The 25,903-nt window shown below is 31.3% G+C and overlaps 1 protein-coding gene across 1 annotated transcript in view; it reads left to right on the top strand.

Moving 5' to 3' along the window:
• The window catches only part of LOC143224338 (degenerin unc-8-like), a 39,148-nt gene extending 24,458 nt beyond the window's left edge, over nt 1–14,690 (top strand). The window contains exons 8-11 of the mRNA XM_076452728.1: nt 2,015–2,078; nt 3,729–3,805; nt 8,569–8,644; nt 14,330–14,690. Of these exons, the coding sequence (XP_076308843.1) occupies nt 2,015–2,078; nt 3,729–3,805; nt 8,569–8,644; nt 14,330–14,491 (379 nt within the window). The 3' untranslated portion in view covers nt 14,492–14,690. The remainder of the gene's footprint in view (nt 1–2,014; nt 2,079–3,728; nt 3,806–8,568; nt 8,645–14,329) is intronic.
• Nucleotides 14,691–25,903: the final 11,213 nt, after the last annotated feature.

Genomic DNA, 25,903 nt, shown 5'->3' with positions numbered 1-25,903 from the left:
ATTGCATGATTTATCTATTTGTACACTGTAATTAAACACGACCTAACTTGATTATACATATAAAACTTATTGCATGATTTATCTATTTCAACACTGTAATTAAACACGACCTAACTTGATTATACATATAAAACTTATTGCATGATTTATCTATTTGTACACTGTAATTAAACACGACCTAACTTGATTATACATATAAAACTTATTGCATGATTTATCTATTTGTACACTGTAATTAAACACGACCTAACTTGATTATACATATAAAACTTATTGCATGATTTATCTATTTGTACACTGTAATTAAACACGACCTAACTTGATTATACATATAAAACTTATTGCATGATTTATCTATTTGTACACTGTAATTAAACACAACCTAACTTGATTATACATATAAAACTTATTGCATGATTTATCTATTTCAACACTGTAATTAAACACGACCTAACTTGATTATACATATAAAACTTATTGCATGATTTATCTATTTTGTACACTGTAATTAAACACGACCTAACTTGATTATACATATAAAACTTATTGCATGATTTATCTATTTCAACACTGTAATTAAACACAACCTAACTTGTTTGTACAAGTAGTACTTATTGCATATTTTAACAGTTTGTAGACCACAATTAACGCATTGTAAACACCAGGAAGTTAAATATGTCGCCTCAGTTGATATCTCTAATGTTGGTCCTTCTTACCTATGACTTAATCTTCTTTAATGAATTATGATATGTTGCAGGAAGCTGTAATGGGATAATTTAATTAGAAAATTATCAAATACTGAAAACAAAATAACAGAATCCTTATTTTAGTGCTGTATTAAAAATAATGTGTAGTTTGAATAGTTTTTGGATATGAGCTTTTAACTAACAAATTTTATTTTCAGAAACAATAAAACCTAAAACTAAACTCAGGGATTGTCCACAGTAAAAGATACTGTTACCACGGTTTAAATTTATCTTACGGTAATCTGTTTTCTCACTAAGCATACAATATCTAACTGAGAAACTTACTCACCTGTAAGATGATTGCCTGGGGTCAGCTTCTTTATCTAAATAGTTTTCCATAGTTTAAAATACCTGAAGATAGATCCCATTTTAAATTGAGAAGTTGGTGACTTTTTCTCAGATATAACACAATTTTTCACACAGTTGACATTTATATTAAAATCATGTTGTCAGATTCCTAGAATGTAATTAACTTTGAGGCTTTTCATAATTATAATATTCACGTCTTGTGTCAAATCAGGTTATTCGAAGATTCTATAATACTTTTAATAACTTGGTTACTTCATTGCAAAAGTTACTTAAAAACTTTATAAAACAATGACACCTACTGGGGAAATATATAATCTACGATAGCTTAAACAATCACATTATTTCTCATCAGTAATATATATAGATCGGTTTGTTTGTTTTTGAATTTCGCACAAAGCTACACGAAGGCTATCTGCGCTAGCCGTTCCTAATTTAGTATTGTAAGACTAGAGGGAAGGAAACTAGTCATCACCACCCACCGCCAACTCTTAAGCTACTCTGTTACCAACGAATAGTGAGATTGACTGTAACATTATAGCCCCCACACGGCTGAAAGGGCAAGCATGTTTGGCGCGATAGGGATGCGAACCCGCGACCCTCAGATTACGCGTCGCACGCCTTAACACGCTGGCCATTTATAGATCGGAGTACTTATATTTTTCTTTAATTTAAACCAGACAATGTAACATTACAATACTGAAATAATTCAGTTGTACTTACCTTTTTATTAATTAGTACACCATTCCTTAAAACTCAAAGGCTCAAATGATCAAAGACAAAACTGTTTCCTTTGAGCGTCTTATTCAATTCTTTCTAATTAACATTGTTTAAGATTATTACACTTGTTTCTATTTTTTTAAGTATTAAAATCTTTCTTTATTAAGATTTTTTTTTGTGAAATGCTTCTTGGTCTTAAATCCTTCCCTGTGTTTTAATTTTTTGATGATTTATTTACTTAGGAAGCTAACTTATAGAGTTAAAGAAAAAACCAGAATTTGGCCTCTACCTTACGAAAGTTACAAGGTAACGTAAATAATTAAAATCAGACAATCTTAGTAAATTAATGAAAAGTACTTGTTATATATTTAGTTTGTTTTAAATGTGTCTCATATGTAACACATTTCAAAATACCTTTCATTATAAATGGAATGAACTCTCACACCTTGTTCAAAATAAATAACATAACATCTCACACCATGTTCAAGATAAATAAAGTAAGAACCTTTCACACCTTGTTTAAGATAAATAAAATAATACCTTCTCCACTTTCTTCAAGATAAAAATAATTTAACTTCTTACTCCTTGTTCAAAATAAATTCTAAAAGAATAAACTTATGGTCAGTTTAATATAAAACAATAGAAAACAATTTAATTATTTTAATTTTCTTTGACAAGTAACTCTAAATTGTAACGTAAGTAAATGTAATACGATATTATCCATAAATAAATGTTGTTTACGAACTGCAAAGTTTGGAAAGTATAAATCAGTGTTGTAAAACATGTTTTAATCAAAGTAAGCATCATTTGCTTCAACACACTTTTGTTAACGTGTAACAATGCTGTTTATGCTCCTGCTGTAAAAATTAGAGTTTCTATAGTCAGTGAACTCCCTGAAAGCTTCTTCTGCAGCTGCCTGGTTTTTAAAGCGTTTATTGTTCAAAACGTGCTTGAAAAAATGAAAATCTGTAAGGAAAAGGTCTGGAGAGTAAGGTAGATGAGGCAGAACCTGGATTCCGAATTACTGCAATTTTTGGAGCGTCATCCTTGACAGGTCTTATAACGCCGATTTTGTTGACCTTCAGTCAGCTCATGCAGAATCCATTTATCCAACTTTTTCATCTTTCCAACTACACTCAGTTGATTGGTGATGCCTGATTTGATTGTGCATAACTTTTCTGCAAGCTCACATACTGTTGTGTGAGGGTCTGTCTCAACTTAATGTGTTTTCATCTAAGGATGGCTTCCTTCCACGACTTTCATGATCTTCATGACTTTCATCTACATGTCGAAACCTTTGTAACCAATGCCAAACTGTACGTTTAGTAACAGATCCATGGCCGAATGCCTCGTTGATGTTCCTATGTAGTTTCGGTAGCTTTTCGTCCAAGTTTGAAGTCATAAAGGAAAATACGACGAAAGTCATATTTGTCCATGCTGCCCTAAGGATTGTGAAACTTAATCGTTAAAACAGCAAACAATTAAGACACATTCTAAGTCACAAACCTTGTATTAAACTAACCAACCAACGATAAGTTACTCAATATTGAGTTCTAAATGTCATCATAAGAATTCTGACATTTATTTCTGTACAACCTAGTATTTTTACCATAGTAATCTCAAATTCTGAGGTTTCGTTTGTTTAATTACAAATTAGTATTTAGTGCAACATATTACGAACAACTGGATGATGTTATTTTTTTCTTAATGTTTTGTTGCATAGCTTTTCTGTTTTCAACAGTTCACAAGTACAATACACAAAATTCCTACTTTGGTAAAGTTAGTCTGCAGATTTGCCGATAAAATTCGAAAATTGTTATTTAATGCAATACCAGAATGTTCTCTGTTATACGGTACTAAATTGTAGTTGCGTTACTTGTTTTAACCATCCAATTTGTTTTATTCTATATCATAACTGTAGTGTATAACACTAAGCATTTCAACTATTTTCTGCAGTATACCTATATATTGGATTTCTGGGTATACGTGATGAATATATCATACGGATGGAAACTTAGCAAGGATTTCGTCAAGTAAGGTTTTACTTTTTCCTCATAAGTTGTGGCTAGTTAGAACTAATATTTCTTTAAGGCATAAATTTTGTTATCTATATCAGAATGTAGATATAGGCTTCATTTATAACAACTATAATTTGAAAGTATATTTGTTACATAAGTTAGCTTTTATCAACTTTGAAATGCGGATATTAGGTATACACTTTATCGGTTCATATCTAATACGGTTTAAATAAAGAACAGGTGTGTTTGTAACTGGTACTGTCATTAATATATACAGAACGGATATAATTGTAACTGATATATTCATTAGAACATAAAGATACACAAGTTTATAATTGATGTAGCAATTACAACATAAAAAATAGATACGTTTGTATCTTATATAGTCATTAGAACGTAACGCTTGTGTGATAGATACTAGTTAGCTTGTGCCACGACACATTGAGGTGAGATTTATGATTCCAACCTAAACTGAGTTCAAACACAATAGGAACACTAGCTTTAATATAGCAGGCCATAGAAAAAAAGTACTACAACAAATTACTTTCACATTTCTTTTCAGTTATTTGACTGAAACAGTCTTATATAACATCATTACAACTGATATGCTTTAATCATATGACTGAAACAGTCTTATATAACATCATTACAACTGATATGCTTTAATCATATGACTGAAACAGTCTTATATAACATCATTACAACTGATATGCTTTAATCATATGACTGAAACAGTCTTATATAACATCATTACAACTGATATGCTTTAATCATATGACTGAAACAGTCTTATATAACATCATTACAACTGATATGCTTTAATCATATGACTGAAACAGTCTTATATAACATCATTACAACTGATATGCTTTAATCATATGACTGAAACAGTCTTATATAACATCATTACAACTGATATGCTTTAATCATATGACTGAAACAGTCTTATATAACATCATTACAACTGATATGCTTTAATCATATGACTGAAACAGTCTTATATAACATCATTACAACTGATATGTTTTAATCATATGACTGAAACAGTCTTATATAACATCATTACAACTGATATGCTTTAATCATATGACTGAAACAGTCTTATATAACATCATTACAACTGATATGTTTTAATCATATGACTGAAACAGTCTTATATAACATCATTACAACTGATATGCTTTAATCATATGACTGAAACAGTCTTATATAACATCATTACAACTGATATGCTTTAATCATATGACTGAAACAGTCTTATATAACATCATTACAACTGATATGCTTTAATCATATGACTGAAACAGTCTTATATAACATCATTACAACTGATATGCTTTAATCATATGACTGAAACAGTCTTATATAACATCATTACAACTGATATGCTTTAATCATATGACTGAAACAGTCTTATATAACATCATTACAACTGATATGTTTTAATCATATGACTGAAACAGTCTTATATAACATCATTACAACTGATATGTTTTAATCATATGACTGAAACAGTCTTATATAACATCATTACAACTGATATGCTTTAATCATATGACTGAAACAGTCTTATATAACATCATTACAACTGATATGCTTTAATCATATGACTGAAACAGTCTTATATAACATCATTACAACTGATATGTTTTAATCATATGACTGAAACAGTCTTATATAACATCATTACAACTGATATGTTTTAATCATATGACTGAAACAGTCTTATATAACATCATTACAACTGATATGCTTTAATCATATGACTGAAACAGTCTTATATAACATCATTACAACTGATATGTTTTAATCATATGACTGAAACAGTCTTATATAACATCAATAGAACTGATATGCTTTAATCATAATAATTTTACCCTGAAGTGGTTTCTCTTCTTCTTACTTAGAAATCGTTCTAAGGCCGTTTTTACTTACTGCTGGTGTCATTGTAGGGGACCCTTCCCATACAAATATCATTACTAGCAAAAGTACACAATTTCTACAAGACTTAAATTCAGCTTACTTAATGGTTCAGTGCTTCAGTGGATGGTGTCGTGTATAGAACCATCCAGGCTCATCATTGTATTGGCTGCTAGTGAAATCAGCAATGTTAAAAAATAACTTTTCAAAACCGTTAAAGAAATGGATCAAGTCTTCTGTAAGTGTCCACTTGAACTGTGGTACTATCTGCTTTGTATAATTTCAGGTTCACATGGTGTCATCGTAAATAGGTATGCTCAGTATAATGAGCACAGTTGAGTCTGAAGTGACTGTAACCCCATTCAGGCACGTGTTAATTCTCTATTTTGAGGATGCAAAAATGGTATTGAATATATTCATGCTCAACCTCTAATCACTCTTTATTCTGTGATTGCCTCGGAAATTCACCTCCAATATCAAGGAAATATCTTTCCTGGTCCACATTTCATCTTGATATTATGTACTTACTCTGTTGTTCAGTTCACATTGGATAACATTATCCATCAATATTACCTTACTTCTAACTCCTCTGATGGTTTGATACTTCTCTCCTGAACAGACTCTCTGTTAGCTTATCATTACCATCCTAGGTAAGATCTCACATCTTCTGATGGTGCAGTTCCTACTGGTAGCTGTCATTCAATAAGAGCTGTTGTCTCTGACCTTTGGTTTATTGGCGTCAGTTTCTGGATAAGCTCTCTCCATTGATCACTGATTCCTTGCACAAAAGCTCACCATTTCTTATGTTATCAAGACAACTATTATTGTGTCAACCACTGATAATTCTCTCCTTTACTCTGTAGGTGACATCCAAATAAAACGGGGTTATACTTCTCTTGGTATATATATATATCTGTGGTATAAATATCCATCACAGTTAATCTAGTTTGCCTGCTACTCAAGCAAACCTCATTTACTTCAGCTCTATTTTCGAGGCTCAACGTGAAGTGGGAGCTTTATCAATCTTTTGTGTGCACCAGATGACATTCACTCTCTAAGTTCACAGTTGAGGTATGATAGTTACTTATGATTTATGCAGCAAATGAAGTAGTCTATGTATTATAAGTTGAATTCTACAAATCTCTCTATCCTCATTTCAGACTGAAACTCCTTTACTACGATAACCTTTGGTCACATCACCAAATTTTTACCTTTACATCTATTTAGTATTTCTGGCTTGTTAATTTACCCAAGTGTAATCAGATAGAGTCATCTAACGGGAGGCTTAAGGGTATCAAGCTATGAATTGTTTCTTCCTAATCACAAACCGAGTTTGTCATTATATATATTTTTAGATATTATGCAGATGTATAAGTTCAGCAATCTACAATTAGAAAGAAAAACCAACACACAATACAATACAAACTGTGAAAAGGCAGGTGTGTCTTATGGATTTGTATAGTTCTAAAATATGTTTGAAAATATTTTAGTATCTCATATCAGATCATTATACTTCTCCCCTGTAAGTTAAAATAAAGTAAGATAAAAATTCAAATGAAGCATAACCTAACACATCAAGGTAAAAGTAAAACAGACAATCTAAATGCTTCAACTATCATTTTAAACAAACCCTAACGTCCTCAAAATTTAAGGCACATTGGACTCCAAGGTTTAAGTCACATCAGATATCCTAAACGTTTCTAAGTCACCTGTTCTAAAACTAAAAGTTTAAATCTAAATAAACATAGAAGTCTGGTAAATCTTTTTTTATTCTGTGCAAATTTGTTTTTAATTTGTGGTGCAAATGTATTCATTTGTGTTCAGTAGAGAAGCCTATGTATTATCAATCTATATTTGTTCAAAGAACATGACAACTCTGAACTGTTATGTCATTCCCAATTAACTAACAAGAAAATCAACGGTCTTTCTCACAACATTACAAGTTGTCTTCCTCATGAAAAACAATATTACAAATATATAGTAAGTACAGATGTTGTGAGGATTAGTGGAAGGGAGAGTTGAGTATTGTAATTTATAGCCCTATTTGCATCCAAACTTAAAATGATGAAAAATAGCATATTAAAAAAAAAACTAATTAGTGGGTGGGTGCATAGCATAGCTTCGCATTAAAAGTGCATCAAATAGTATTGAATATGATTATACGTTAGCATTAGGGTAATTTGTATCAGTCCTTCAAATCAGATTTAACTTCAATTCCAAATGAAGTCAAGAGATAAACAAATATTATTTCAAGGTTAACTAGCTAGAGACGCCACCTATGGTCAACTTTCATATACCAGTGCCGCCTGATGAAGCTGTAAACTGCGCGATTTTCGAACCATTGTTAATTATATACTGGACAACAAGAAAGAGACTATTGCATGGTAGGAAGTGGATTGTTCTACACAAATAAAAATACTAATATCAACACAGTTCCTGATATATTTGGTCACGATACTGACGTGATGTATCTAAAATTTGGTTAATGAATACGATGTTATCATGACTAATGAATACGATGTTATCATGACTAATGAATACGATGTTATCATGACTAAGTCTTATGAAATTTTTCTTATAAATTGTGCTATAATGATAGACTTTCTTTGAAATGCTTGTTGGCTGTAAGGCTACTTGATCAAAAAACAGTTAACTGTTATGAATGAAAGCTTTCAATCAAACATTTTTATTTTCTCACGGTCTTTTTTTTTAAACTGCATCAGTGGTTTGTATAAGAAAGTCAAAGTGTTAAATAATAAAAACTACCCATAATCGCTTTCAGCCCAGTAAATGTTTACAATATTTGTATTCCAATTTTAGCTATTTTAAACTTTATTTGTAACTCAACTATGTTTCAGCAAGCAAGTCCTGCTTGTTTCTGTTGAACCTGATACGGAAGAGAGCATAACATACAATTATCACGCAAGTTTTCAGGTAACACTTTCTATTATTATTGTATGTATTCTATCTGTTTCGATAACACTGCACAACAATTTTTTTGAAAAGTTTTGCTTCCTGAATGTTTTTTGCTGATTGTGACAGGTACCTGGTGGGTATGCACAAATATAGTTTTGGTTTTGCTTCATCACGTATGAACTCTGAGAAATAGACAGTTAACTGTTTACCGGCAATAATATATTTAATTGTGTTTATGTTTCTAATATGCTATTAAGTTCAACATAATTAAAAGTGTTTTGCTCCTGATTTTCGTTTGTATTCAATGTCCGGTGCATCATATTACAGTGTCCAACAGTAGTCAGCAAGCATTGACGGATTCCAGTTGCCCTGATATCGTTTTTCCATTGTAGCAAAACTGAAGATTTCGATGAAACGGTACGTGATGGGCAAATTTGGATGTGATTTTCGTGATCAGCAGCCAAAAATCTACAAGGAACACTCAATAGTATTCAAGAAGCAAAAACTTTGTTGTGCAGTGTAATAATACTGATTTAAATATTTTGTTTTCAACATTTTTCTATCAATAATAATATCATAAACATAAAATAATATATTTATATTTCTAAAGCATCTAAGTAAATATAAAAGCTGTTTTGTGATGTTTCTAATTCACTAGCATATTTCATACAAACATTCCGCATTTTACTAGTTTTTCAGTTCAAGTTATACCAACACTTCTAAATATAAAAATAATCAAACTTTTAATTTTGTGACGTGCTGATCAATCTTATTCAATACTTCAATAGTATTCCCAGAAAAAACCATAAGAAGAACAGAGATTATATTCATTATTGATTTATAAATATCACTATTTTAACGAATGTTTACGTTCCTATCCTTAAACAGAAATGTATTTATCGTCACAACTATTTTAATATTACTAATATTTTACTGATGTTATGTACACGGTTCATTATTATTACTAATATTTTAATGATGTAATGTACATGGTTCATTATTATTACTAATACTTTACTGATATAATGTACACGGTTCATTATTATTACTAATATTTTTCTGATGTAATGTACATGGTTCATTATTATTACTAATATTTTACTGATATAATGTACACGGTTCATTATTATTACTAATATTTTTCTGATGTAATGTACATGGTTCATTATTATTACTAATATTTTACTGATGTAATGTACATGGTTCATTATTATTACTAATATTTTTCTGATGTAATGTACATGGTTCATTATTATTACTAATATTTTACTGATGTTATGTACACGGTTCATTATTATTACTAATATTTTACTGATGTAAAGTACATAGTTCATTATTATTACTAATATTTTACTGATGTAATGTACATGGTTCATTATTATTACTAATATTTTACTGATGTAAAGTACACAGTTCATCCTTATTACTAATATTTTTCTGATGTAATTTACACAGTTCATTATTATTACTTATATTTTACTGATGTTATGTAAACAGTTCATTATTATTACTAATATTTTACTGATGTAAAGTACATAGTTCATTATTATTACTAATATTTTACTGATGTAATGTACATAGTTTATTATTATTACTAATATTTTACTGATGTAATGTACATAGTTTATTATTATTACTAATATTTTACTGATGTAAAGTACACAGTTCATTATTATTACTAATATTTTACTGATGTAATGTACGTAGTTCATTATTATTACTAATATTTTACTGATGTAATGTACATAGTTCATTATTATTACAAATATTTTACTGATGTAATGTACACAGTTCATTATTATTACTAATATTTTACTGATGTAATGTACGTAGTTCATTATTATTACTCCATTAATTCCTGCATTTATTATCATCAATATTAATCCATATATATAGTGTACCTACATCACTGTCAGATCCTATGTTCTATGTTCATCATTATTATTACTCCATTAATTCCTGCATTTATTATCATCAATATTAATCCATATATATAGTGTACCTACATCACTGTCAGATCCTATGTTCTATGTTCATCATTATTATTACTCCATTAATTCCTGCATTTATTATCATCAATATTAATCCATATATATAGTGTACCTACATCATTGTCAGATCCTATGTTCTATGTTCATCATTATTATTACTGATTTGTAAATATAACTGACTTATTGTATATAGATTATCATTACCCTTTAAGTTCCCTCCTGTGTTCTGGTTAATCGATACTGAATAAGCCGATTTACATCTTGTTACGTTGTTTCTTTCTACTAAAGATAAATACGGTTTTCATTATCGTTATTATTATTTTGCAAATGGTATCTATTTAACATATATACATCACTATTACAGTTTACGTTCCTACAGTATAATTTATTTATTAAAAATATACCCAATCTACAGAAAAGGAAAACAAAGACAAGTGTGCGTTTCACATAAACTTCGCTTATTTTTCCATTCTGTAATAATGGAGTTTCACCAAGTCCTGAATCAATACTATTACTGATTTGATGTATCTATATGATTATTACACTTTAAGTTTTTATCCCTAATTAGTCCTACGTTTATCGTCATAATTATTCACGTATAAATGCTACTGATTTAATGTATATAGATCATTATATATCTTCTTATCCCTAATAAGTCTTGTCTTTATCGTCATTATAGGTTTTCTTATAAGTCCGGTGGTTAACATAATGATAATTGTATTTTAATTATCAGTACTTTCGAGAAAACCCACTTGTAGAGAAAAAAACTTATGTAAAAACGGCTCATTTGGGTTGAAAAAAATTTTTACGTAGAGGAGCGAACAACGTTTCGACCTTCTTCGGTCGTTATCAGGTTCACAAAGAAATGAAGAGGTAACTGACATTCTGACACTCAGTTACACAACCCTTTTCAAACATGTGTTCAGCTTCCGGTCAGTTACCTCTACCTTTATTTGCATTTTGCGTTGTAAGACTAAACCACTTATTTGAGTAGGGCTTCGAAAGATGAAAATAAGAAAGGGGAAAATAAAAACTTTTTTAGCATTTAATAAGGAAAATGTGAACACTATAAAATTAGCCTAAATACTAGCTGGTCAAAAGTTTATGACCATACTGAAACGCAGCGTTAATCGGTAAACACAAAACGAAATTTAGTAATTTGTGTTCAAGCATTAGCGTTGTCAATATCTCCCACTGACATCTCCTGTGTTACATTGGATAAAAACATGGCATAGTCTAAAAAGTTGACAGACTTTGAACGTGGCAGAATTTTCTCTCTCAACGTGCCATCGCTGGTGAGATTGGGCGTAGTAAAGCTGCTGTTGCAAATTTCTCAAAAGACCCTGAGGGATACGGAACGAGAATTTTAAGTGGTCGGCCCAAGAAAATTTCGCTGACCTTGAGCAGGAGGATTCTATGGGTTGTCCGGCAAGACACCAGCCGATCGTCGAACCAGATTAAGGCCCTAACGGACGCAGAATGCAGCTCAAGAACAATAAGACGGCATCTACGAGAGAAAGGCTTTAAAAACCGTAAACGTCTTCAACGGCCACGTCTCCTTCCACACCATGAAACAGCTCGGTTAAACTTTGCTGAGAATTACCAAACATGGGACGTAGAAAAGTGGACTAAGGTTTTGTTCTCTGATGAGAAAAAAAATTAACCTGAATGGTCCAAATGGCTTCCAACGTTACTGGCACGATAAAGATATCTCACCAGAGACATTTTATACACGACACAGTAGTGGAGGTTCCATCATGATCTGAGGTGCTTTCTCCTTCCATGGAACAGTGGAACTTCAGAATATAAGGGCCATGTTGGAGAGAGCATCCTTATTGAATGAAAGCCCTCGCATATGTGGAAATGACTGGATCTTTCAGCATTACAACGCTACAGTCCACAATGCCCGCAGGACAAAGGACTTTTTCATGGCGAATAACGTAATTCTTTTGGACCGTCCAGCGTTTCCACCCGAACTGAACCCCATTGAAAATGTCTGGGAGTGGATGGCAAGGGAAGTCTGTAAAAATGGACGTCAATTCCAAACAGTGCATGATCTTCGTGAAGCCATCTTCACCACTTGGAATAACATTCCAGCCAGCCTTTTGCAAACGCTTATATCGACCATGCCAAAGCGAATGTTTGAAGCTATTCGCAATGACGGCCGTGCAACTCACTGCTGATACCTCTTGTTCTAAGACCTGTTTAGAACTTCTTTTTGGTATGGTCTTAAACTTTTGACCAGCTAGTATTTAGGATAATTTCAGTGTTCACATTTTCCCTATTAAACGCTAAAACGATTTTGATTTTCCCTTTTATTATTTTCATCTTTCGAAGCTCTACTCAAATAAGTGGTTGAGTCTAACAACGCAAAATGCATATTTTTTCTTCATGTTCATTGGCCTTAAGATTTTGGCCAGCAGTGGAGAAGCACAGCCTATCATTGTAAAATGCACCCAATATGTCTAGTAAGACCATAAAAAACTTTAAACATATGTTGAAATGATTTAAAATCTGTATACATTTCTATGGAAGAATAGTACCATTGTGTCCCTGTAGAAACATTATCCGCCTGTAACAACTTAATAACATTGGCGCTAATATGTAAATTGTATTTGACGAAAACACTACCTTTAGTAACACACTTCGGCAGTAGAACCTTGGTAAAACCAGCTGCTTATAGACCCTTGGTGACATCGACTGCCTATAGCAACACCATCAGCCTACAAAACCTTGGTAATCACAACTCAGGATAAATGTTTTATTATAAATCGAAACTATAAAAGTAACATTATTTAAGTCAGATTAAATTATTAATTTTAAGACTTTCTTTGTTACTATAACGTTGATGTCATGTTGGTTTATATCACCCTCTGGTTGTTCACACGCTCATTATACCTGGACCTACGATCCTGAGACAGCTACGCACACTAATGCTTATTACGTAACATAGTGCAACCCTCAGGCGTCAACGTAATTTGCACATTATGTAATAATTTTATAGCCCACAAGTGTATATATTATGTAATAGTTGGGTAGCCAACGGGTGTATACATTATGGACTAGTTATAATAATCTTGAGTCGGCATCCCTTGGGCACAGCCCTAACTACTTTCTATTTCCATTAGTTTCTAAAGCGCCGTTTTTTAGACTTACAAAATATAGTAAACATTATGTCACACTGGCAATCTTTATAAGGAAATAAACGTAGAATCTCAAACCTAAAAGTAGTAAGAAAATCTATTTCAAACGTTATTTACAGTTAGTCAAAAAGTGAAAACGTCGTTTAGCCTTATTCACAGATTAATGTTACATTCGTACATATAAGCCACAAGAAAATTAACGTATGAGACGACCAGATAGTACTCTGTGTGTTAAAAAGCAAAACTCGTGTTCATGTTGATAGATACATTTTCTCTTCTCCGTTACTAAAGCCATCCAGCAACAACAATAACAAGTATTCTTTATAACAACAGAAAACACAAGATGGATAGCTATTGTTCGCTTTGTATCAAAAGTAACATATATCGTTCTTAGGTTTTGTTTCTAATAAGTAATGAGGATGTTTGTAATATTTTCATTTTTCTTGTATGGTCATAAATGTCGGTATTAATGTATTCTTCAAAGTTTATTTTAACAAACACCTGTTATAGTCAACATATCTAGTTTCAAGTGATGTTTTTTCAAGAATTTTCTTATAATATTACTATAGGAAATCGAGGTGTTCAGCTACTTTGGCGGTTACCTGGGTATGTGGGTAGGTTACTCGGTACTGAGCGTGGCAGCTATTGCCATGGGTGCATTATGGTCTTGGGCGATAAAATGCTTTAAAAAACGTAATGAAGAAAAGAATGACGAAAAGTCGGCCTATTGACAGGAGAAACTGAGTCAATTGAAGTTGAAAAAGTGAAGTCGTATCAGTATTGATTGAAGCCTAACACTGTCATAGCTTATGAATGTTTTGAACGTAATACAGCACTTTGGTTTACTGCTATTGTAATAAGTCAGTACTGGTTGAAATTTGACACTATCATAGCTTATGAATGTTTTGAACATAATACAGCACTTTGGTTTACTGCTATTGTAATAAGTCAGTACTGGTTGAAATCTGACACTATCATAGCTTATGGGTATTTTCAATATAATACATCACTTTGGTTTACAGCTATTGTGATAAAAATATTTAATGTGCTTTGAGAATTTTTTACAAAATCCTTTGTTCTAATTCAATAAAATCAAGTGGATAATTTGATGTTCTTATGAAGTACATATCAGAAAGGAATTGTATAGCTGTGTGTTGTTACTATTACAGACACAAATCGTTATTGTTGTCCTAGCGAAACATATTTAGCTTGTTTCATTGCCCAATTCATCATGCTTGTATTAGTTTACTTGTTTGTTACATACAATTAATTCATGAAACCATATCTCATTTATCGCTTTTTAAATGTAGGAAACCCTTTACATCATGTATTGATAATTATCACGTGCGTTTGAATTATAACACATCTGTCATTCCGTGGTTATAAATTAAATTTGTAGTGTAATACATTATTAATTATTCCCAATAAAATATTATTAGGGTATGGCAGCATGTTCTTTTTATATTTATTATTTACTGTGCATCTTCTTCAGCGACAAATGTGAAACAGTAATAACTTATTTATTTCAACTGTCCATTAAACTTTAAATCTTGTTAGAAGTGGCTTATAGCTTAAACAAGCACCTGTAATTTTTTATATTCTAGAAAGCTGTAACATGTAATGAGCGTAGTTATTTATGCCAGTTTCGTAGTAAAAAAAATCTTTCTATTATATTTAACTTAAATGATATCCAAGTTTTAATCCGTAATAGGCGTTATTTGTTCAAATTTAATACAAAAGATATATTTATACGACATTTAACTTGAGTGACGTAAGAACTGTTACTTGTTTGCTTTTTACCCAATTTTAACACTAAAGAAATATTTATGTTTAATTTGAGTGACATCACAGCTATTACTTGTAACGTGTATTATTTGTGGAAATTTTATATAAAAAAATATTTATGTTTAATTTGAGTGACATCACAGCTGTTACTTGTAACGTGTATTATTTGTGGAAATTTAATATAAAGAAATATTTATACTTAGTTGAGTGACATTACAGCTGTTACTTGTAACGTGTGTTGTTTGTGGAAATTTAACACTAAAGAAATATTTATACTTAGTTGAATGACATTACAGCTGTTACTTGTAACGTGTATTATTTGTGGAAATTTAACACTAAAGAAATATTTATGTTTAATTTGAGTGACACCACAGCCGTTACTTGTAACGTGTATTATTTGTGGAAATTTAACACTAAAGAAATATTTATACTTAGTTGAGTGACATCACAGCTGTTACTTGTAACGTGTATTATTTATGGAAATTTAACACTAAAGAAATATTTATATTTAACTTAAATGACATCAGAGCTGTTACTTGTAACATGTGTTATTTGTGGAAATTTAATACTAAACACATATTTATATTACATTTAACTTGAGTGACGTCAGAACTGTTACTTGTTCATTATTTATGCAATTTTAACACTAAAGGCATATTTATATTTAACTTGAGTGACATCATAGTTATTTCTTGTAACGTGCGTTATTTGTGAAAGTTAACACCAGAGACATATTGATCTTGACTAACATTTTTACACAGTTATGCATAACAATAAACTGTCTGGAGTTGGATGAAAAGACATAAAGAATATATTGCTGTTTGTAATTCCTGTTTAATACGTCTTTAATAAAAAACATTTACAGTTATTCATTGTTTCATACGTGTTATTAGAAATATTCAGTGGTTATTATTGAGAAATTGAATATAGTTTTAAATTATTAATTAACTTTGGTATTCAGTAAGCAGTATTTTTAAACAATCTTAATTCTACACTCTGATGTAGTGTATTTTGAATGCTAATTGTGTCGTTCGTCACCATATTAAAAATAATTGTAATCAATAAACACAACATAACACGTATTTATTTTGTTGTTGTTCTTGTTTCTTACGTTTATGATCAACACTTATTCCTGAAGTGGTTTCCTCTACGGACAGTGAAGCAGCTTTTACTGATTTCCCAAAATTTGTAGAGATTTAAAAATTAAAGTTAGAGTAAAAACGATAATAATAATGACAGATAATAATAACAAAACTTGTTGTTTCGGCCAGTGTTTCGCTTGTACAGCTTCATCAGAGTACGATATAGCAATGTATTAAACGATAATCTCCCAGCACATAATAATAACAAAACTTGTTGTTTCGGCCAGTGTTTCGCTTGTACAGCTTCATCAGAGTACGATATAGCAATGAATTAAACGATAATCTCCCAGCACATAATAATAACAAAACTTGTTGTTTCGGCCAGTGTTTCGCTTGTACAGCTTCATCAGAGTACGATATAGCAATGAATTAAACGATAATCTCCCAGCACATAATAATAACAAAACTTGTTGTTTCGGCCAGTGTTTTGCTGGTACAGCTTCATCAGAGTACGATATAGCAATGAATTATTGTTATCACAAACTTATAATCAGATGAAATATGTCTTCTATAGATATATAAAATAATGAATAGAAATTACATTTATGATATACTTTTGGTAATGATCAGCTGAGGTGTTCTGTGTAGAACGAAGGAATTACTAACCCATGATTTTTGTCAGACAAATATTGACATGAAGAATTCCTTTTCCAGATTCTGATATGAAAAAAATTAATCCAATAATTAAGAATTCTGTCTCAAATGATACGTTTCACACACTTTTACTGTAGTACTGAAAGCTTCGAAAGGTGTTTATCTTACCTGCTATCAAGGTATGCTTTACTTCTTCACGAGAGATTCCTTTAAAATATTCATCTATTTGGATTAGTTAGACAACATCATCTTATATTTTTATAAAGGCCTCGTAACTTACAAAATCTTTACTACTCCGGTTTCAAAAAAAAAATAAAAAAATTCGCGCACAGCTACATGAGGGATATCTGACCCTAAGTACAGCTACATGAGGGATATCTGACCCCAAGTCAGTAGTGAAAGACCAGAGGGAATGCAGCTACTCATCACTACACACCGCTAACTGTTGGGCAACTCTTTTACCAACAAATAATGGGATTGGCCGTCACATCATAACGCCTCCACAACTGAAAGGGCAAACAATTTTGATGAAACAGGGATTCGAACCCGCCATCTTCAGATTGTGAGTCAAGTGCCTTAATATCCTGAAGATGTTGAGCCAAAACAGAAAATGTTCTGTATGCTAGTCCCTGGATAGCTTCTTTCTGAATAGTTATAACACTACATAAATTTTATCAGTATGTTAATTCAAGCAAAACCCTTAGCACAATTATGTTTTCATCGGTTAGCACACATTAAACGTAATATTGCAGATTAAATTCCACTTCTATAATTGGTATAACATATTTTTAACAATTATTGTACTAAAAAGAGAACGTTTATTTAAATATCTAAGCCTCATACAGTAATTTAACATAAAACATAGTTTTACTTGTTTGGCTTTATGGATTAAATATACTATTCCTTTACCCATACAACAAAATTTTTGCTGTGTATACCAGATCGAGACGCAATACATTTCACACATGTTGTTTTGTAGTTTTCATATGCGTTTTACAAAGACTGACAGTGCTTCAGTGTTATTATAGGGTCGTATTAAGAAAGTGCTACTTTAAGCAGAGAGTGTAACTGGTCGTATTAAGAATGTGCTACTTTAGGCAGAGAGTGTAACTGGTCGTATTAAGAATGTGCTACTTTAGGCAGAGAGTGTAACTGGTCGTATTAAGAATGTGCTACTTTAGGCAGAGAGTGTAACTGGTCGTATTAAGAATGTGCTACTTTAGGCTGAGAGCGTAACAAAGACAGTGTTTCTCTAGTTCCACAGGACTTGAACAACTCTGATGTTCTGCTTTCATGAGTAAATCCTTTATTCGAACGAAACAGCTATTACAACACTGTTACATTTGTTCGTTTTTATCTATTATTTAAATGAAACAAATATTATAGCCAATAAATTACCTTACACAATTTTAAATTTCATAAAAGTTGTTTTGGTTTTAATAATAAATTTTCCAGACTTCAGTTACACAGATTTCAAAAATAAATATTCTGTTTTTTTATCATGTAAGGATTATTACATTCGGAAACAAAAAGAAAATATTATGATATGATATTTACCACAAATATAACAGAATGTGTTTAGGCCATTTACACAAACTTTGGTTGCCATACCGACGAATAAATAATATTAAAAACCAAAAGGAATGTTAAAGTGTACCCACAAACAGTAATATCCATAGCTGACACGTCATAGGGTCTGTTCATTGTTTATATATTAGCTGTGTGTTTCTCGCGAGTTCCAGAAAGGTGGAAGAGACTCTCACGTCTTGATTGGCATACAGAAATCTATAGTCAGTGGTTGTCAACATTAACCGTGACAAAATTTAACGCAATTTCAATCAAAATGTTTTACTTAGGTAAAAGTACATACGACATATCGTGAAAAATCTAAACGTGATAAACAAAAGTGGATATCATTATTGCATTCAACGAAAATTAGTGTAGAACATGTAAAAAACGTCACAACAATAAAATCGTCGCGGGTCTCTGTTATTTAAACCTCATGTTCAGGTTCAACGTAGATTGATAAAGTTTAAAAAAATTATCATTGTACACAAGCTTATCTCTCTTAAATATGTTAACAAATATTTAGCAGAAGCTGATTTGTTGTTATCTAAACTTATATTCACCGCTAATCACTATTGCTCAGTTACATCATATTCACCACTAACCACTACTGTTCAGTTGCATTATATTCACCACTAACCACTATTGTTCAGTTACATTATATTCACCACTAACCACTATTGTTGAGATACATTATAATCACCACTAACCACTATTGTTGAGATACATTATATTCACCACTAACCACTATTGTTGAGATACATTATATTCACCACTAACCACTATTGTTGAGATACTTTATATTCACCACTAACCACTATTGTTCAGATACATTATATTCACCACTAACCACTATTGTTGAGATACATTATATTCACCACTAACCACTATTGTTGAGATACATTATATTCACCTCCAACCACTATTGTTGAACTACATTACATTCACCACGAACCACTATTGTTGAGATACATTATATTCACCACTAACCACTATTGTTGAGATACATTATATTCACCACTAACCACTATTGTTGAGACACATAATATTCACCACTAACCAATTCTGTTGAGTAACATTATATTCACCACTAACCACTACTGTTCATTTACATTATATTCACCACTAACCACTATTATTCAGTTACATTATATTCACCACTAACCACAACTGTTCAGTTACATTATATTCACCACTAACCACTATTGTTGAGATACATTATATTGACCACCAACCACTATTGTTGAGTTACATTATATCCACCAAAAACCAGTATTGTTCTAATACATTATATTCACCAATAACAACTATTGTTGAGATACATTATATTGACCACCAACCACTATTGTTGAGTTACATTATATCCAACACAAACCAGTATTGTTCTAATACATAATATTCACCACTAACCACTATTGTTGAGTTACATTACATTCACAACTAACCACTATTGTTGAGTTACATTATATTCACCACTAACCACTATTGTTGAGATACATATTCACCAATAACCACTATTGTTGAGATACATTATATTCACCTCCAACCACTATTGTTGAACTACATTACATTCACCACGAACCACTATTGTTGAGATACATTATATTCACCACTAACCACTATTGTGGAGATACATTATATTCACCACTAACCAGTATTGTTCAGATACATTATATTCACCACTAACCACTACTGTTGAGTAACATTATATTCACCACTAACCACTACTGTTGAGTAACATTATATTCACCACTAACCACTACTCTTCAGTTACATTATATTCACCACTAACCACTATTATTCAGTTACATTATATTCACCACTAACCACAACTGTTCAGAAACATTATATTCACCACTAACCACTATTGTTGAGATATATTATATTGACCACCAATCACTATTGTTGAGTTACATTATATCCACCACAAACCAGTATTGTTCTAATACATAATATTCAACACTAACCACTATTGTTGAGTTACATTATATTCACCAATCACCACTATTGTTGAGATACATTATATTCACCACTAACCACTGCTGTTAACCTACATTACATTCACCACTAACCACTATTGTTAGGATACATTATATTCACCACTAACCACAATTCTTGAGTTACATTATATTCACCACTAACCACTATTGTTGATATACATATTCACCACTAACAACTATTATTGAGATACATTATATTCACCACTAACCACTATTGTTGAGATACATTATATTCACCTCCAACCACTATTGTTGAACTACATTACATTCACCACGAACCACTATTGTTGAGATACATTATATTCACCAAAAACCACTATTATTCAGTTACATTATATTCACCACTAACCACAACTGTTCAGTTACATTATATTCACCAATAACAACTATTGTTGAGATACATTATATTCACCAATAACAACTATTGTTGAGATACATTATATTGACCACCAACCACTATTGTTGAGTTACATTATATCCAACACAAACCAGTATTGTTCTAATACATAATATTCAACACTAACCACTATTGTTGGGTTACATTATATTCACCACTAACCACTATTGTTGAGATACATTATATTCACCTCCAACCACTATTGTTGAACTACATTACATTCACCACGAACCACTATTGTTGAGATACATTATATTCACCAAAAACCACTATTATTCAGTTACATTATATTCACCACTAACCACAACTGTTCAGTTACATTATATTCACCAATAACAACTATTGTTGAGATACATTATATTCACCAATAACAACTATTGTTGAGATACATTATATTCACCAATAACAACTATTGTTGAGATACATTATATTGACCACCAACCACTATTGTTGAGTTACATTATATCCAACACAAACCAGTATTGTTCTAATACATAATATTCAACACTAACCACTATTGTTGGGTTACATTATATTCACCACTAACCACTATTGTTGAGATACATTATATTCACCTCCAACCACTATTGTTGAACTACATTACATTCACCACGAACCACTATTGTTGAGATACATTATATTCACCAAAAACCACTATTATTCAGTTACATTATATTCACCACTAACCACAACTGTTCAGTTACATTATATTCACCAATAACAACTATTGTTGAGATACATTATATTCACCAATAACAACTATTGTTGAGATACATTATATTCACCACCAACCACTATTGTTGAGTTACATTATATCCAACACAAACCAGTATTGTTCTAATACATAATATTCAACACTAACCACTATTGTTGAGTAACATTATATTCACCACTAACCACTATTATTCAGTTACATTATATTCACCACTAACCACAACTGTTCGGTTACATTATATTCACCAATAACAACTATTGTTGAGATACATTATATTCACCAATAACAACTATTGTTGAGATACATTATATTGACCACCAACCACTATTGTTGAGTTACATTATATCCAACACAAACCAGTATTGTTCTAATACATTATATTCACCACTAACCACTATTGTTGAGTTACATTACATTCACAACTAACCACTATTGTTGAGTTACATTATATTCACCACTAACCACTATTGTTGAGATACATATTCACCAATAACCACTATTGTTGAGATACATTATATTCACCTCCAACCACTATTGTTGAACTACATTACATTCACCACTAACCACTATTGTTGAGATACATTATATTCACCACTAACCACTATTGTTGAGATACATTATATTCACCACTAACCACTATTGTTCAGATACATTATATTCACCACTAACCACTACTGTTGAGTAACATTATATTCACCACTAACCACTACTGTTGAGTAACATTATATTCACCACTAACCACTACTCTTCAGTTACATTATATTCACCACTAACCACTATTATTGAGTTACATTATATTCACCACTAACCACAACTGTTCAGTTACATTATATTCACCACTAACCACTATTGTTGAGATATATTATATTGACCACCAATCACTATTGTTGAGTTACATTATATCCACCACAAACCAGTATTGTTCTAATACATAATATTCACCACTAACCACTATTGTTGAGTTACATTATATTCACCAATCACCACTATTGTTGAGATACATTATATTCACCACTAACCACTGCTGTTAACCTACATTACATTCACCACTAACCATTATTGTTAGGATACATTATATTCACCACTAACCACAATTCTTGAGTTACATTATATTCACCACTAACCACTATTGTTGATATACATATTCACCACTAACAACTATTATTGAGATACATTATATTCACCACTAACCACTATTGTTGAGATACATTATATTCACCTCAACCACTATTGTTGAACTACATTACATTCACCACGAACCACTATTGTTGAGATACATTATATTCACCAAAAACCACTATTATTCAGTTACATTATATTCACCACTAACCACAACTGTTCAGTTACATTATATTCACCAATAACAACTATTGTTGAGATACATTATATTGACCACCAACCACTATTGTTGAGTTACATTATATCCAACACAAACCAGTATTGTTCTAATACATAATATTCAACACTAACCACTATTGTTGGGTTACATTATATTCACCACTCACCACAATTGTTGAGATACATTATATTCACCACTAACCACTACTGTTAAACTATATTACATTCACCACTAACCACTATTGTTGAGATACATTATATTCACCACTAACCACTATTCTTAAAATACATATTCACCACTAACCACTATTATTGAGATACATTATATTCACCATGAACCACTATTCTTGAAATACATTATATTCACCACTAACCACTATTGTTGAGATACATTATATTCACCACTAACCACCATTGTTGAGATACATTATATTCACCACTAACCACTATTCTTGAAATACATTATATTCACCACTAACCACCATTGTTGAGATACATTATATTCACTACTAACCACTACTTTGAGAAACATTTTATCTACCACAAACCAGTAATCTTGAGTTACATTATATTCACCACTAACCACTAATGTTGAGATACTTTATATTCACTACTAACCACTATTGTTGAATACATTATATTCACCACTAACCATTATTGTTGATTTACATTATATTCACCACAAACCACTATTGTTGAGTTAACTTTATATTCACCACTAACCACTATTGTTGAGTTACATTATATCCACCACAAACCAGTATTGTTGAGATACATTATACTCACCACTAACCACTATTGTTGAGATACATTATATTCACCACTAACCACTATTGTTGAGATACATTATATTCACTACTAACCACTATTGTTGAGATACATTATATTCATCACTAACAACTACTGTTGAACTACATTATATTCACCACTAACCACTATTGTTGAGATACATTATACCCACCACAAACCAGTATTGTTGAGATACATTATAGTCACCACTAACCATTATTGTTGAGTTACATTATATTCACCACTAACCACTATTGTTGAGATACATTATATTCACCACTAACCACTATTGTTGAGTTACATTATATTCACCACTGACCACTATTGTTGAGATACATTATATTCACCACTAACCACTATTGTTGAGATACATTATATTCACCACTAACCACTACTGTTGAACTACATTATATTCACCACTAACCACTATTGTTGAGTAACATTATACCAACCACTAACCATTATTATTGAGTTACATTATATTCACCACTAACCCCTATTGTTGAAGATACATCATATTCACCACTAACAACTACTGTTGAACTACATTATATTCACCACTAACCACTATTGTTCAGATACATAATATACACCATGAACAACTTTTCTTTAAATACATTATATTCACCACAAACCACTATTGTTGAGATACATTATATTCACCACTAACCACTATTGTTGAGATACATTATATTCACCACTAACCACTACTGTTGAACTACATTATATTCACCACTAACCACTATTGTTGAGATACATTATACCCACCACAAACCAGTATTGTTGAGATACATTATAGTCACCACTAACCATTATTGTTGAGTTACATTATATACACCACTAACCCCTATTGTTGAGATACATTATATTCACCACTAACCACTATTGTTGAGTTACATTATATTCACCACCAACCACTATTGTTGAGATACATTATATTCACCACTAACCACTATTGTTGAGAAACATTATATTCACCACTAACCACTATTGTTGAAAAACATTATATTCACCACTAACCACTATTGTTGAGATACATTATATTCACCACTAACCACTACTGTTGAACTACATTATATTCACCACTAACCACTATTGTTGAGATACATTATACCAACCACTAACCATTATTGTTGAGTTACATTATATTCACCACTAACACCTATTCTTGAGATACATTATATTCACCACTAACCACTATTGTTGAGTTACATTATATTCACCACTAACCACTATTGTTGAGATACCTTATATTCACCACTAACCACTATTGTTGAGATACATTATATTCACCACTAACCACTATTGTTGAGATACATTATACCCACCACAAACCAGTATTGTTGAGATACATTGTAGTCACAACTAACCATTATTGTTGAGTTACATTATATTCACAACTAACCCCTATTGTTGACAAACATTATATTCACCACTAACCAGTATTGTTCAGACACATTATATTCACCACTAACCACTACTGTTGAATAACATTATATTCACCACTAACCACTACTGTTCATTTACATTATATTCACCACTAACCACTATTATTCAGTTACATTATATTCACAACTAACCACAACTGTTCAGTTACATTATATTCACCACTAACCACTATTGTTGAGATACATTATATTGACCACCAACCACTACTGTTGAGTTACATTATATCCACCAAAAACCAGTATTGTTCTAATACATTATATTCACCACTCACCACTATTGTTGAGATACATTATATTCACCACTAACCACTACTGTTAAACTACATTACATTCACCACTAACCACTATTGTTGAGATACATTATATTCA

Source organism: Tachypleus tridentatus, chromosome 8 (assembly GCF_004210375.1).
Source record: "Tachypleus tridentatus isolate NWPU-2018 chromosome 8, ASM421037v1, whole genome shotgun sequence".
In the NCBI taxonomy this organism is placed as follows: domain Eukaryota; kingdom Metazoa; phylum Arthropoda; class Merostomata; order Xiphosura; family Limulidae; genus Tachypleus; species Tachypleus tridentatus.
The sequence above is the reverse complement of the archived record's forward strand: the minus strand, read 5'-3'. Positions and strand labels throughout refer to the sequence as shown.